General features: G+C 37.4%; 1 protein-coding gene across 1 annotated transcript in view; it reads right to left on the bottom strand.

The window, feature by feature from the left end:
- The window catches only part of LOC129252242 (uncharacterized), a 184,544-nt gene that overhangs the window by 11,620 nt on the left and 155,261 nt on the right, over positions 1 to 17,663 (bottom strand). Inside the window, exon 15 of the mRNA XM_054890912.1 lies at positions 998 to 1,121. Coding sequence (XP_054746887.1) covers positions 998 to 1,121 — 124 coding nt within the window. The remainder of the gene's footprint in view (positions 1 to 997; positions 1,122 to 17,663) is intronic.

Here is a 17,663-nt window from a genome sequence, read left to right as displayed (position 1 = left end):
CCCTTATTCTCGTCTTCCCAGTTGTTGATAACTTTGTTTATGTGGGCTTTGGGAAAGGTTTCTGGGCTAATTTTGATGTAGAGTCTAATTTCGTTAGTCAGTCTGTTTATTTATTGCCGTCATAACCTTCATATTGTGGTACCCAACCCTGCAAGCGGTTTTCTTTTCTGCCAAGGTATTGAGAATAATGAAGTATTCTTCGACGAGGTTAGATGCTATTATGTGAGACTACAGTGCACATAAACTTGGCTGGCTGTAGAAAAATACACATGTGCTACTTTGAAAGCATTCTCTGCCACAAATTTCCATGTCATCGATCTCCGCTTGAGATACTGTCAGATAACCGCTCACTGGTGGTCTTTTGCAGTGCGGTCCAAAAATACCCACATGTGTACTACTTTGATGTGCCGGGGCTCACGACCTTATATAGAAATCCTCAAATTTCTAAAGAACTCTAGCACAGACGTTAGTGGATCACGCATTTGCGATTTCCAAATGTCCTGGGCAATTTTCGTCACTTTGGTAAAAAATAGTATCAAGTCTTAGAACTCCGAAGATTCTCTCTTCTATATCTTGATGCTAATTGACTTAATAAAGTAAAGCAAATATGCAATGTAATTGTACCCCAATATGTTGACATTAAGGTAAGTCAAATGTCTGGCAGATGAGATGGGATCAAAGCAATACCTATTTCAGAGCTACCTCGCTTTTGCCAGCTTAAGATTTAATCGTCCTATATGCCTTAGGAGCTATCTGCCCTGGAACTTAGTTGCATGCTGATGGTGCAAAATTTCAAACATTTATAACTCTTCATCCTGCAGATATTGCCCTTACTCTTTGCTCTTCCTCTTATTTCAATGGTGCTAAAAGGATGAATTGATTCATCTCCAATGAGCTCTTCTCCTTGGTATCAACTATATAACCTAGCCTAGGCTATGTTACAAAGTCAAAACACTTTTTGTTTATGAGGTAATAACACTTAATCTACAATTCTTACCTGCTTGAGAAGCGTTTATATATGGCCGCCAAAGCAATGCACGAAATGGCAAAGAGTAGCGCACAGAATAGAGTCAAACCGGCCAAAAATGGCGAAAGTGGCACAGTCAAGCCATTCGATGCACCTGTAATGAGATAAAACAAGTAACAATGAATAAGAAGGAATACTTACAAAACAAAAAAAAAAAACAAAAACAAACAGGGCAAATAAATTGAACCTTTATATACAAATACTCGTACCAAAAAATTGCATAGATATTTTGTGCATGTGTTGCTAGGAGTTAAAACTACGATAACTGCGCCATTTAACTTTTCTGCATAAAAGTTTGCGCACAACCAATGGGTCGATTAGGTCATTTGCTGCCAGCTGATATACGCATTAATACCGCACAAAAGTTTCTGTTAAATACTTCAAAAAATCGCAAAGTTAGCACCGCATTCACACATTTAAAATACAAGTACAAACATACGTGTTTGTGTGTCTGAGAATGTATGTGGGTTTTTAGTGTGAAAACATAATGATAAGCTGGGGTGTGGCGCCACAAATGGTTAAAGAGACTGCTGTGAGGTAAAAATAGTTAACTTCTGAATGAAGCATACATAACTGCGCATTCGGCATTAATTTGCGGGACTTGCATGACTCAACACAGAAGCATATCAATGCACATATGAAAGTTAAGTGCGCTGTTGTGGGAAGCCAAACTATTTTGTAAATATTTAAGTTCATAACTGGCATTTGATGAAAGAAGTCATACTAGTTCCAGAGTGACTAGAATTGTCCTAGTTACAAAATGACCAATTAGATATAAATATTCTTCTATTACTATAAATAGAACTGCGTCAAATGCAAGGCATGCACGAAATGAGAACTAAGTGAAACATTACAGGTTTTTAACACCACTACACAGAGGCTACAATACTTCGTGAACAAAGGCCGCCACATCATCTGTAGAATATTCTGGCCGAACACCATCAGAAACGATCCGCTGAAGAAGCGATGAATAGCCACCCGCTTAGAAAACCACTAGATAGCATCACGGGAATGGCACTGTACTGGAACTTACAAGGGAGCAGAGGTCGCGGTCGGCCAAAGGAATCTTGAAGAACGTCGATGTTGTGCGTGCTAGCAGATGCCAACATCCGAGTTCGATAAAAGGTTTTGTCGAGGCTCTATGCTTCCAAGCGGAGCAAGGAAAAAAAGTGTTGATGAAGTCAATAATTGCGGCATAACGTTCATGGAGAGTGCCACTAGTTTGTTCGGTATCCAATTTCCACTTCGTAGTACACCGCCGCGTTCAAAGTACCAGTTGTTAGTTTTGAAAAAAAAAATTTAAGACGAAATATTTCAGCTGCAAAGCAACTTAGTACGAAGGTATTTCAGAACTACTGCACTAGACACGCAAGAGCCGGCCACTGCGAAAATATCACACGTGTATGTGCCCTATATGAGCGCATTGCAGGATATCTTTTGGTGCTATCAGCGGTAAAAGAGCAATAATAAACAAGTAAAAAAGTGAAAATGAAAAAAGAAAATTAAACAAACAAACGTTTCGTTCAACTTTCCATGCAAAATTGCATACGTTATATGCATAAGTTTTTGCATGTGTGTGGGCAGTTGCGCTTAAGACCAATTGCATTCACGTCATAACAACTCAAAATGCCAAAAAAAAAACAACTGGAGCACAAATATCAAATAATGGTTGAAGTTGAACAAAAGGTCATAAATTCCCTAACACAATCACATGCATTTATACTCATGTGGGTATACTCTTTCGCTTTGTTATCACTTGAGTGGAATCTTTTAAATTTCCAAACAACTAACTTTTTCATTCCGAACAAAGGGAACTAAAGTAAAAAAGCAGGTAGTGACAAAATTCTGGTCGAAAGTACAAACATTCATATGTACGAGGTGTGTTCAAGAAGTATCGCGAATTTTGAATTTTCGCAGGTTACGTATATTCGATTTTTTTGTGGCGATATATTGGTACTCATGTCTCTCACTCATGCCGACGAGTTCGGCCATTTTGAATGTTCCGTTAATTGTTGACAGCTGCTTTGCTTGCCTATTCAAAAAATGGATGTGTGTGAAAAACGAAATTAAGTGCGCGGATGCATTCCGAATGTTGACTGTGTCATACGGAGAAGCTACTTTGGACCAAGGCAACGTTTATCGGTGGTACAAAATGTTCTCAGAAGGTCGAGAAGATGTGAACGACGAAAAGCGTGCCGGACGCCCGAGCATTTGAACAACAGACGAAAAAATTGATGAAGTGAAGAAAATAGTATTGGCCAATGGTCGAATCACCGTTAGAGAAGTTGCTGAGGACCTCGACATATCGATTGGATCATGCCATTCGATGATTTGGGCATGAGACAGGTCGCTGCAAAATTAGTACCAAAATTGCTCAATTTCGATCAAAAGCAGAATGGCATGAACATTGCTAGTGAGATGTTGGACTTTGTCCGCGACGACTCAAATTTGCTCCAGAGGGTCATAACTGGTGACGAGCCATGGGTGTATGGTTATGACGTGGAAACCAAAGCTCAATCATCTCAATGGAAGCTGCCGCACGAACCAAGACCGAAAAAAGCGCGCCAAGTTCGGTCGAATGCAAAAGTTTTGCTTACCGTTTTCTTCGATTACAGGGGCGTTGTGCATCATTAGTTCTTATCACAGGGTAAAACGGTCAATAAGGAATATTACCTACAAGTTATGCGCAATTTGTGTGAAGCAATCCACTAGAAATGCCCGGACTTGTGGAAGAACAAAAATTTGCTCTTGCATCACGATAACGCTCCTGCTCACACATCGTTACTTGTGCGCGCCTTTTTGGCCAAAAACAACACACTAATGATGCCATAGCCACCGTATTTCCCAGATCTGACCCCCTGTGACGTTTTGTTGTTCCCGAAACTGAAGAGGCCCATGAAAGGACGACGCTACGCTACGGTTGACGAGATAAAGACGGCATCAAAGGAGGAGCTGGACAAGATAAAAAAATGATTTTTTTAAGTGGTTCGAAGATAGGAAAAAACGTTGGCACAAGTGCGTAATATCTCATGGGGATTACTTTGAAAGGGGCAAAATAAATTTTAATGAATAAATAAATAATTAAAAAAAAAAACACAAAATTCGCGATACTTTTTGAACACATCTCGTATGTATATGTGCATGCGTATATGTGCAGCCTGCGACAAGCGATAGTACTCCCGAAATTTTGATCAGTTTCAACTTTTTTCTGTTGTTTTTTTAATGGTAATTATTTTTTTATAAAAGCATACATAGCTCTTTGTCTAACAACGAAATCCAGTTTTGATATTTGGTACAGAAAAAAAAATTCGCAAACTTTCTATTTTAATTCTACGATTTTTAACTAGAATTTCTATAAAAAAATTTGGTAAAACCGAAATGTCACAATACTCCCGAGCAAGAAAATTAAAAAAAAAAATTAACGGAAATTTTTAGTTAAGTCATACTTTTACTTTGTTAAGCTAAAATTTAATAGACTATAGAACTGCGTAACAAGAATCTTTCTACAAATTTATATTAAAAATCGTGATATGGAACGAAAAATTGGTGGAGTTTTTCTATTTCTTTTTTTAATTTGACATATCGATTGGATCATGCCATTCGATGATTTGGGCATGAGACAGGTCGCTGCAAAATTAGTACCAAAATTGCTCAATTTCGATCAAAAGCAGAATGGCATGAACATTGCTAGTGAGATGTTGGACTTTGTCCGCGACGACTCAAATTTGCTCCAGAGGGTCATAACTGGTGACGAGCCATGGGTGTATGGTTATGACGTGGAAACCAAAGCTCAATCATCTCAATGGAAGCTGCCGCACGAACCAAGACCGAAAAAAGCGCGCCAAGTTCGGTCGAATGCAAAAGTTTTGCTTACCGTTTTCTTCGATTACAGGGGCGTTGTGCATCATTAGTTCTTATCACAGGGTAAAACGGTCAATAAGGAATATTACCTACAAGTTATGCGCAATTTGTGTGAAGCAATCCACTAGAAATGCCCGGACTTGTGGAAGAACAAAAATTTGCTCTTGCATCACGATAACGCTCCTGCTCACACATCGTTACTTGTGCGCGCCTTTTTGGCCAAAAACAACACACTAATGATGCCATAGCCACCGTATTTCCCAGATCTGACCCCCTGTGACGTTTTGTTGTTCCCGAAACTGAAGAGGCCCATGAAAGGACGACGCTACGCTACGGTTGACGAGATAAAGACGGCATCAAAGGAGGAGCTGGACAAGATAAAAAAATGATTTTTTTAAGTGGTTCGAAGATAGGAAAAAACGTTGGCACAAGTGCGTAATATCTCATGGGGATTACTTTGAAAGGGGCAAAATAAATTTTAATGAATAAATAAATAATTAAAAAAAAAAACACAAAATTCGCGATACTTTTTGAACACATCTCGTATGTATATGTGCATGCGTATATGTGCAGCCTGCGACAAGCGATAGTACTCCCGAAATTTTGATCAGTTTCAACTTTTTTCTGTTGTTTTTTTAATGGTAATTATTTTTTTATAAAAGCATACATAGCTCTTTGTCTAACAACGAAATCCAGTTTTGATATTTGGTACAGAAAAAAAAATTCGCAAACTTTCTATTTTAATTCTACGATTTTTAACTAGAATTTCTATAAAAAAATTTGGTAAAACCGAAATGTCACAATACTCCCGAGCAAGAAAATTAAAAAAAAAAATTAACGGAAATTTTTAGTTAAGTCATACTTTTACTTTGTTAAGCTAAAATTTAATAGACTATAGAACTGCGTAACAAGAATCTTTCTACAAATTTATATTAAAAATCGTGATATGGAACGAAAAATTGGTGGAGTTTTTCTATTTCTTTTTTTAATTTGGAAATTTCGAGTTATGTGGTTTTTGTTAGATAATTAGCTATGGTTTTATGTAAAATGGCGTTGCTATTTGGTAATGGTAATGGTTGTATGGTTTAGGCTAAGGCCTTTATGCACTGCGACCAGATTCATCTATTGTGCGCCCCTAATTACTTAATTATAATAATTTAGTATACCGAGAAATCGAACCAGTTTCTTGGGAGTGAGCGATTGTAGGTCTTCGTCCTCTAGTAGGTACGAGTCCAGGATTCTGTGTCTCCTATGGCCAAATGCCTTACAGTTAGTGATTAAGTGTTCCATAGACTCCTCTTTATCACAGCAGAACCTGCAGAACCTGTTATTACAGGCAAAGTTACCTGTAAGTGCTCCACAGAGTAATCTGGGGCCCTTTTTATCTAGGGTTAGAGCAGATTTTGCTCTGTTGGCATTGAAGTTCAAAAACTTTTTGGAGTCATTAAGGCCGCTTTATGCCGTTCCAGTGTTCCCTGATTTTAGTTTGATCCATTTCTTTGTTTCCTGTTTTACATTATTTTTGTCAAAGCCGAAAAATGGGGTTGGCCCAATAAATGGCCTTTCTGCCTTGTTTTTTGTTGTTTAAGTCTGCATTCTCATTTCCTCCGTGTCCCTCAGGTTCTGGTATCCAAAACAGTGAGAGCTAATTATGAGTGGCCAATTTGCTGAGTGCATTGTTACACTCTATTAAGACTTTTGAGTTGAATGTTAAGCTATTCAAGGTTTTGAGAACCGATTGGCTGTCCGAAAGTATTTTAATTTACTTGAAGCGTAAAGGGAGCAAAGGGAGCAAAGGGAGCCCGTTTATCATCAGGGAACGAGAAAACTACTTGCTGAGCAAACCTTATTACGAGTATATTATTGAATCATAGGTGCAAAAAACCTGGAAAAGGGAATAAAAGTTTCATATATTCTTCAATCTTGTGAAATTCAAGTGGAATATATAAGTACACATTCATGTATGGCCTTAACATATATTCGTTTATATTAGCCAATGTAACTTTTTACAATTTAGGCATACATATCGCTCATCGCTCAAAAAAATGTTCGTGATCACAGATCAAATTATATGGTATACCTTCTAGTATGTGTGAAGAAGAGAAGGTTGAAGCTGAGGAGGTTGAACCCAGCACGTAACTGGATTATTTAGAATTTTACGATGTCAACAGTTCATATTTAATCCTAAACTAAAGCTTTATGAATTCCATGTAAAACAAAGTTTTACAATGATACATCACTATATGTTACACCAAGTTGCAATTATTTCAAAACTTTTTACATTCTGTGTCTGTTGTCAAGCTCGTAATGTTGCTACTGTTAGGGTATTGAAATGAGGGATATTCACTTATTTTTTAGATATTTTTTAACTTATCGCTTCATTCTTAATATACTATGGGCATATTTAATAGTACAATTCTCATTTTGTAGAATCTTTTTTATATGTATAATTATGTGTAAATACGAGCAGTATAACCAAGAAACAAAATAGTTTAAATAATCTAATAATTGATTCTGCTAATCACTCTTGTCTACTATTTAGACTATATCACAAAAAAAAAGTTGTTCTGACATTTATCTAAAAATGCAGGAATCTCTTCATAATGAAAATCGTCGTCTTTAAATTCGATCCGACCTTGTTTGCCAGATACCTGTGAAAGAAGATAACAATTTTGCAATATAACTCCTTCATTGAGCAAAACTCATTGTGGCTATATACCCAAAAACCAACCAAAGTATACTGGAAAAATAAAAGAAGATCAGTTGTCTATGAGATATAACCCCCATACCACTGACTGAACAGGTGTCAGCAATTTGGCGGTTATGCCTTGTAGAGCGCTGCTCCATGGTTAATTGTTCTCGGCCAAGACAGTCTTACTAGGTAAGTCCTCAACTTAACTACTGGTGACGCGATGCACTACTTCTAGGCATGTCAAATATCGCCCTCCTGGCTAAGTTTCTACAAGTAGAACAGCAGGAGTTACTTCGGATGGAGGTTTAGAAAGTGCTCTGAGGCTTCCGTGCCAACATCGTCCAGTCGTCACGGTCAAATTTGAAAGCCATCTGTTGTATTTACTTCGGTTTCCTTGGCAATTGTTGTGCACATATCTTACAAGCCTCCATCAACTAAACACGGTGCAGCAGGAAACTGGAATTATTTTATAATTGTATCTGTAGAGCTGCCCTATGCATAGACATATCCACGGAAGCAAGAGCTAATTTTTTGGTTGATTAGTCCAATTTTAATAGCGCAATGATGATTGTCGCACAAAAGCATGCAACATATATATATATATATTGTATATATGTAATGGGTCCGCCATATAACTTTACGGAATTAAAAATGAATTATTTCCCAAATTCGCAACAAACTGATCGGCAATAACAACAACATAAAATTAATGTGGGTACCAGGCCACGCAGGCATTAAAGGGAATGAAATAGCGGACGAACGAGCTAAATTGGCCACCATGGAACCGCTCAAAACATTTAACAAGTTTTCGAAAAAAGACTTTAATAAATATGTAGTCAATCACCTGTTTCAAAAACAATTGGTTACATGGGGATCTACACAGCACCAATACACTACATTTAACCCAAACAGGCTAAAACCCGAGTATCCATCTTACTGCCGTTGCAATGATGTCAAAATGTTTGTTCGGCTACGGCTTGGGCACACGATTGCAAGCCACTCATATATATTCAACAGAACTAACCGACCAAACTGCCAGCACTGCCCTACATCACCACTAACATCAATTCATCTTCTCGACAACTGCACACAATTTTCCACAGTAAGGAGCAATATTTTTGGAGACCAAATCCCATCATCACTATTAAAAAATATATGCTACGAAAATATTATAAAAATGTCAGATTACTTAGCACGGACCGATTTAAAGAAACTTATTTAACTAATTTACCATGACTTTACCTAGCTTGCCTGCAATTAATTCATAATTCTTTTTATAACAAACCAGAGAGCCGAAGGTCCTGGCAGCCAGTGCTCCTATTCTCGTGTTAAAATAATTATATTATTATACCACGTTTGTAAATAAATAAATAAATAAATAAAAATGCTATAAAAAAAACTACTCAATTTTTTCCAAACTGTTTGTTTTTTATTTTGAAGTACAATCCTTCCGGTTAATGATGGAACACAACTGGACCAATTTGGACTTTGTACGGCGTCATACCAAGGTCTTTACGCAAAATTCGTCTCAATGATTTCTCCGAAATGTCCAATTGTTGAGAACGACGGTGAACTGATGTTCCTGGTGATTCACGAACACTCTCGGCCACAGCAGCAATATTTTCGGGTGTACGCACGGTTTTTGGTCGGTCACGCGTTGGTTTGTCAATAAGCAACCCAGTTTCTCTTACTTTTTTCGCAAAGTAACGCACATACGCTTCATTCGGTGCTTTTCTTCTTCCCATTGCCGTACGTAATTTTCGTACACATTCTGCAACATTACCATGATTTTCAAAGTAATGTCCCAATATTTCCCAGCGTTCTTTGAGCGTATACACACATTTTCGTTCAGCGGAAGAATAAAACTAATTTCCCGTCAAATCAGATGACAGCTAAGTGTTACCATTCTTCAAATAGTACCTAGTTCTAATCCGTAACGATAGATGGCGGGCCCTATATAATTGGCGCGTACACCCTTTTTGGGTATTTGGCCGAGCTCCTGCTCCTATTTGTGGTGTGCGTCTTGATGTTGTTCCACAAATGGAGGGAACTACAGTTTCAAACCGACTCCAACGGCAGATATTTTTATGAGGACCTTTTTCATGGCAGAAATACACTCGGAGGTTTGCCATTGCCTGCCGAGGGGGAGCGCTATTAGAAAACTGTTTTTCTTAATTTTGGTGTTTCACCCAGATTCGAACCGACGTTCTCTCTGTGAATTCCGAATGGTAGTCACGCACCAACCCTTTCGGCTGCGCCGGCCGCAACATATAAAATCGACAATAAACGAGATCAATATATACTTTATCACCGATTTCTAACAAACAAACTGTTTGGATTCTGAAGAAAATTTTCACCAAATCCTCCTGAACTTTTACCTTACCAAATATTAACGGACAAATTCTTTCACTTTCACCCAGTGCAAAGTAGTTAGGGGTAATTCTGGACTCCAAACTTGGCTGATAATTTAACGTGGAATAACAGGTAAGGAAGGCAGAAATTGCTTGTAAACGTATGCTTGGAAGAAGATGTTAACCCTGGGCCAACCGCTGTTCGAGAGTCTCGAACAACTGAGGATGTGGCAACAAAATAGTGCGGAAGCGCTAGTTGGATTCTGGATGAATCCCCACTTTAACCAATCCACCAACCTCCATTTGTGAAACAACATCAAGACGCACGCCACAAAAGGGTGCAGTGCCAACTGTAAATATATATATTGGGGTATAATGCACTATGACCCCTGATGTGATCTATTGTGTTTGCCCTTCTGTAGAATTTGAGTACCTCCTCAGGCGTTTTGTTCCCTATCACCAATGGATTAAGAGTAGCACCACCTCAGTGTTCGTCTTGCAAAAGCTGCGTATTCATAGAAAATGTACTTTGATGTAGAGTTTCATCAGCTAATTCGCAGAAGCGAGAGGCGCTTGTTTCTAAGAAATCTCGTTTGCTGAAATTTACTTAATATATCCAGAGAGAGCTTGTACACCCTCTCTACCCAGTTTGGTGTTCTTCTGGAGGAATGGGTGTGTTTGGCCTCTGTAGTCCATAACTTTCAATACAGTGTTTTGTGCATTTTTTGTCCTCCCAGTAAGGCAAGCCTCCAAAAGATTTCTGGTTCATGGTATTTCGCTGGTCAGTCCGCCTGTTCATTGCCATCATGGCTTTCATGTTCTGCTACCTAGCCAATCAAAAGCATTCCTCAAGGAGTTTATATGTTATTAGTAAGTAAAAGTCGACAAAATTTTATTTTGAAATTCCTGCGAAATTCTGCATAAAAGGTCCCAGAATTCGAGTATACTTATACCTATACTCTTATACACGGAAAGTCTATATTACTTTCAGCACACTAAGGTCGTCACTTTCGCTTGCTGATGTGCGCTGTGATAAAAGAAACGTAGCTGTACTTTTAACATGGTTAAAAGAAAACATGCTTCAACTTATATTACTACGAACACTCTTTTAAGCCATTTTGAATACACTTGCTAAGCTTATGTCTGACACAGAGAAGCGCAGGAGTTGCAGCAGAAGTACGCAAAGGTAGAGTAAAAAAAGTTGTCGACAACGCCATTGCATAGGTGTTATGATATAAATTGAAACTGAAGTGCAAAAGTTGTGAGCAATTCTTTGGAAGGGAGTAGCAGAAACTTGAATGAAAGGAGAAATATGTGCACACATGTACATGTAGTAAACATATGTTAAAGAAAATATCTCGCACTTTACAATGTCATAAAGAAATAAAATGTTTAAGTACAAATTCATTGGTGAAGCTGACTGATGATTTTCCAATAAAATTTGTATTATCTATTTATATATACCAAACTCCAAAACCGCAAAAACTTCTAAGACAATGAATACAAATGAACGATTTCCTTCGAACTACTAACAAAAAATACACACAAATACAGAAAAGTATAAACGAACAAATAATCGAAAAGTTGTGGATATAAAATCAGACGTAAATTTATTTGCCTCATCATCTACATAAGCCTTTTCTTATAAAGTATTTTCCTTTTACGGCAAAAGGGGTGATGCTGACGATAATGCCATTGTTGTTGCACGATGTGATGCTCTAGCTGAGGGATTTCCATTTTTGTTGTAAGTTAGGCGCCACCGCGTAGCGCCAAACAATAAAAGCCAACGCTAAATTTTCCAATAAGCCAACATAATGCATGCATTGCATATAAATGCATTCACGCCGCAATGGCACGCATACTCCCACACATGCATGCACACTATCTTACAAGAAAAGCGAATGCTGAAAGAAAACGGAGAAATAATGCGCCAGCAGCTGCACTTACACTCGGGAATATCTACAATACGATGGCCCATTAGCTTTTTACTTCAAGGAAAATATCAATAAAAATTGCATTATGCAAATCAGCATGGAGGGGTACAAAGCTTTGAGAACCAGCGAGGTGTAGCGAAAAATTAGAGGAAGCACAGGGTGATTGTCGACAAATTCAAGAGTTATTTTTATTATATTATAATACAATATTCTCTACAAGAATTGGATGAAACTTATATATAGTAAACAATATTTCTGAACTAGTACATATGCAATTGCGTTCAATATTTTTGCTTTTGATATAACATAGAGTAGCGCAAAGGGGATCGCTTTTTTGCATTGAAAAAATGTGTGCGAAAGAGTGAAGTTAATAATACCATAACTCAAAATAGATAATGGATTTGAGCAGCCAAAAAACGCATGACCCCGGCATTGGAAATATTTATATGGCACTCGAAAGTGCACAGATTCGAAATCACGAGTACGAATCTCCAGTTAATAGAAAAAAAAAAAATTTTTAATGGCGCTCACTCTTCGGTCGACAATGTCAAACCTCCAAGTGTATTTTTGCCGTGAAAAAACTCCTCATAAAATAAAAAACAAAAAAAACCGTCTGCCGATCGGAGTCAGTTTGAAATTGTAGCTCCCACCATTTGTGGAAAAACATCACGACGCAAACCAAGAATAGGAGGAGGAGTTCGGCCAAAGACCCAAAAAGGTGTAAGCGTCAATAATACATACATAAATATATACTTGAGACCCTTAAGATTGCTAATTTCCAAGAAAAATTATTAAATATTAACGAAACAGTACAAATTAATGCGTAACGAAAAAAAAACTTCGTGATAACGAAATAGCCGAAATGCTCCACTTGCAGTTCTACACCGCGCTGCAAGAGTGCGGAACTATTATATTAAAAATATGAGAAAATATTAAGGAAATAAACCGACACAAAATATACTTATATATGATGGGTATTTACATCAGGTTTCCTTAGTCAATTTTTCTTGAATTGTGATTTGTCATATCTGATGAATATTTACTTCATCGTTGACTACAAAGAGGTATATAAGTTAGAGGTGTACCTAAAATAACACGTATGTAAACGTCTTTAACAACTTTTTGAAACTTTAATCTTTGCGAATTGTTTCCAATTACATTGACCATAATATGGTCGGTCATATGGCTGTCACGGTTCTTGTGGGGTTGCTATAGTCAAAAGTTGATATGATGAAAATTTCTAAACACATTTTTCGCATTTTTAGAAATAATTGTGATGACAAAAAACTGTTTTTGAATTTTTTAATATTTTTCAATGATTTGATATACCCATATCTGTATTAATATTCCATAGAATTAGGATAATTTTTTTAATGCTGGCTTCTAACTCCAATCTTTTCCATGTAAGCGAAAAATATATCTGCATCCCTCTAAAAAGGTAAAACAGCCTATCATTTTTATTCTTCTAAAGTAATTACAGTTGGCTAAGTAACTACTTATTATTGTCATCACAAACACCTCAGTGTCAAAAGTGTTCAGCATTATACTATATTGTATTATAAAAACAATCCTAAACCTAAATATGTCATAGCTTTTTATACCATATTTTATTAATAAAAATGAATAAATAAACATTTTTCCCGGAAACTGCACTGACAATAAATTGATTGAGTGAGAGCCTGGACATATTATTCTGTTTTGTTGAAACTTCATATTGCCAATATCCACACTATTAACAATAGGCTAAAACCGAGAACGTTGTCAACGTATAGTATGTAACTTTAACTGATATGAATGGCATTTAATAACATTTTTATCTTCATAATTTTCCTTATAGCACCAATATTTTTAATTGAATTTTTAGTACTTTGAAACATTTGGTGCAACGTTTTTGTCGCATAGAGTGCGATCCTGTGAAGGCTAAGGACTTCCACATCAATCATACGCAATAATGCCAACATTAAAAAAGTACTGTAGACCAATTATTTGACTAAAAATCGCTTTCGAACAGCCAACTTCCTGTATTCTCGTTCCTACATTCGTCGTGTTTTTCGTTCATTTGCACTGCACTCGGGTTCGCTTTTTAATTTTCTTTAAATCTACTCGACCTTCGAAGAAATCTGAGTAGATATTGTGGTGCCAAGGTGTCAAGGTGGTCGCTTCTTAACACATCAGTGCCAAAGACCCCAAGCCTGATTCCAGAGAAGACCGTGCAGACGCACAGAAAGTGGTCCGCCGTCTCATCCTCCTCTCCACATGCTCAGCAAAGTGCATTGTCTGAGATGCCTACCTTTTCCATGTGTTTCGCCAATACAAAGTGGCCCGTCATCAATTCAACCAGCTACCTAGAGTCTCCTCTGCTTAGTACAGGAGGAACTGCGACAGTTGGTCGGATATGACAGGTAACATCAGTTTTGTCCATCTGTAGCCTCTCTTGGGCTGCCAAGCTCGCTTGTGGGTTGTAGTAACCCGTTTGCTAACCGCGTCCTTGATGGCTGCTGAAGGAAGTGGCAGAACGGGCTCCGGCCATGCCATTCTGGCTAAAGAGTCAGAGCTCTCGTTACCCGCGATACCCACGAGTTCCGGGACCCATGTTAACATCAGGATGTTATGTCTGCCGCTATAGTTTAACCTGGATTTGCAGGACTCGACTACCCTTGAAAGGGTTGAAGGGCTCTCTAAGGCTATGAGCGCATACACATACAGCTCTGCACCTCCATCTGTTTTCCATAACAAAGTTAATCGCTTCTTGAACAGCGTACACCTCCGCTGGAAACCCAGATTCGTCTTAAGGAAATAACTACGCAACTACTACCAATGCGCACTTACTTAAAAAGAGAAAAAAAAAATTATATGTGATATATGTATGTATGTGTTTTGGGTTGATTAGAACGCTTTGCCTCCGGGACACTCCTCCTATATTATTTAACTGCATTCATTATATAGATGTTTTTCGATTTTATACACATTTCCATTCAAGTTAATATTTGTACTAACAAAAAGAGGACCCCATTTCATTTCCCATAACATTATTTCATTTTCATTTTTATTATTATTATTTATTATTTAATTGAAAAAAAAAAAAACAGGTCGCCTACTGCTCTTAGAATCATGTATTAAAGCGACAATGTACCAGTGCTGATATGTGAGGTTTCAAAATTATAACAAGTCTCCGAAAAAAATGTACTTTCACGAGCTGAATTGTGCAACACAAACGGCATCCAAGATTCCTACCCAACCTTCTCTACCCCTCAAAAGAAAAGAAAAATCATTTTAACAAGTCCTTACTCTTCAATTTGGCATCGTATTCTTAACAAAACAAATTATAAAAATAAGTCAAGGAAAATTAAATCACTGATTCCTTTATTAAAAATTCGATTCGACAAAAATACTTCATTCGATTGATTAAAGTTCATTTTCATTTAAATCATCATAAAGCCATTTATAATTACTAGGATCGGTGATATTAAAATTGAAAAAATTGGTTGAATTGTTTTTAAGTATGCCCTTTGTTTGTAAAGCACAGACGTAGTTTTTCCTTCGAGCCTATTTCTACGCTTTGTTTTGATAAGTATATGGTATTTTATATATAATTGGCACTTACATCCATTTTGTATATTTGACCAAGCCTCAAAATTTGGATCCATATTTATGCTGTGTGTCTTGATATTATTCCCCAAATGGAGGAGCTCAGAATTTTTTTATGCTACCTCTGAACGGCAGATGGTTTTTTATAAGGAGCTTTTTCATGACAGAAATACGCAAGGAGGTTTGCCATTGTTTGCCGTGGGGTGAACGCTATTAGTAAAAAAATTTCATTTGGTGTTTCATGACCGAGACTTCGAACCTGGGCCCTACCTATATACATAGTGTGGTAGCCACGCACCAACCCATTCGGCTGCTTGATACGATTATTTATGGGTGGAACTGACGCCGGCGAATAGGGTAAAGATAAAACTTTTAAACTATGCGAAAAATGTTGGGAAATACTTATCATCTAAATCAAAGTTTACTAAGAATCCTTGTAGCGGTTGCAATTGTACTCAAACTCGACCAAGTGTGTTTTTGTACTTCTTAAAATAACTTGTACTAAAAATAAGTAAAATTGGATTTAAAATAATATCACAGGATTGTACCTCGAGGGTCTTTTTCATCCTACGCAACTAGCATACATATGTATGTACGAATTTATGCTGAATATGAAGAAAAATAGATCAGTAATACGATTTTTTAGACCAAAATACGACATCCTCTAGAGCAGTAAACTAATATTGTAAATAAAGACGTCCAAATCTGAATAGCAATTTGAGGTTTTCAATAAAAAAATTAATTATTTCAAATAGTCTCTTAGCTGTGGTTTTATATCCACTGATAAAGTTACTGACCCTATACGAGTAAAAGAAGTGCACACACACCAAATACCAACGATGATCATCGATTTAGTACGAAATCTTCTCTCGCGAATGTAGTAGCTCCCGCTTATGTAAACAAAGTAGTATGACTGTAGTACTCGTTCTCATAAAAGTAAGTAAGAATAGAACGATTCAACAAGCTGACTCATTTCACAGTACCACGCTACCTTTCAAAAGGTTTTCAGTCGTTCCATGACAGTTGGTTACTACCAGCCTGTTACTCCAGCAGCATTTCTCGTACATAAGGGCGGGTCGATTTAAAAATCGCTCATTGCTCTGTGAAAATCGTATTCTAGGGATAAGAAACTTTGCCGAAGGAACTATACCTCTAAAACGAATTCTGATGTCGCCCAATTTGGGTCGAACGAAAAATCCCACTTTGACCCATTTAGAGTGCTCCAATCGAGTCCAAATGTATGACCGACCCCCACTAACTTTGGACGGCCGATCCACCAATGCCAGTGGCACACCCCCTGGAACTCCCCTGGGGGGTTCCCATACAATCATTTCAAAATATCACCATTTTTGGCCTTTACATGAGAAAAGAAACTAAAAAGTTCGACCCAAATTGGGGGACATCAGAATTCGTTTTAGAGGTAAGGTTCGTTCGGCAAATTTTCTTATTTTGATCCCTAGAATATGATTTTCACAAAGCAATGGGCGATTTTTTTGCCTCCCCACAAAAGACACTAAAAGTTCGACCCAAATTGGGGGCCATCAGAATTCGTTTTAGAGGTATGGTTCCTCGGCAAAGTTTCTTATTTTGATCCCTAGAATATGATTTTCACAGAGCAATGGGCGATGTTTTTGCCTCCACAAGTCGACCCGGCCTATCGTACATGTTTATGCGGCTTCGTCAATAACAACAACAACAGGTTTTTCGTCAAGTTCTGCATCTCAGTGTTTGATCATAATCTTTAGCCACCGGATCCTCTGCATATTTTTAATATTAAATCTTCATTAAAAGGAACAAAAATTGAGTCCACTCAAGCTGTGGAAGAGAATGTTGAAGGACCTGGCAAAATAAGACTTTCAGCATTGTTCTGAGCAACTCAAGATTTGTATGAGGCGTTGCAGGCATTAAGGACGTGTGTGAACTGAAGATGGTAATAAGTAAATAAGGAAGGAAAATAATTCAGAGTATATGCATAAGTAGTCATTATGTAAGACAAAATCTACTCTGAAATTAGGTCAACGCTTCCAAACTACTAATGTAAATAATGTTTTGGTTTTAGAGAGCGTCACTTTCAACTGAAAACAAAGCTCGTATACAAAATAATGATAAGACTTAATATCCGTCAATGTGCACTACATTAAACAACACATCACTCCAGCTTAAGCTTTCGAAGAATCAACTTCAACTACAACGCCCTGTTTCTCATTTTA

Source organism: Anastrepha obliqua, chromosome 1 (genome assembly GCF_027943255.1).
Source record: "Anastrepha obliqua isolate idAnaObli1 chromosome 1, idAnaObli1_1.0, whole genome shotgun sequence".
Classification (NCBI taxonomy): Eukaryota; Metazoa; Arthropoda; class Insecta; order Diptera; family Tephritidae; genus Anastrepha; species Anastrepha obliqua.
The sequence above is the reverse complement of the archived record's forward strand: the minus strand, read 5'-3'. Positions and strand labels throughout refer to the sequence as shown.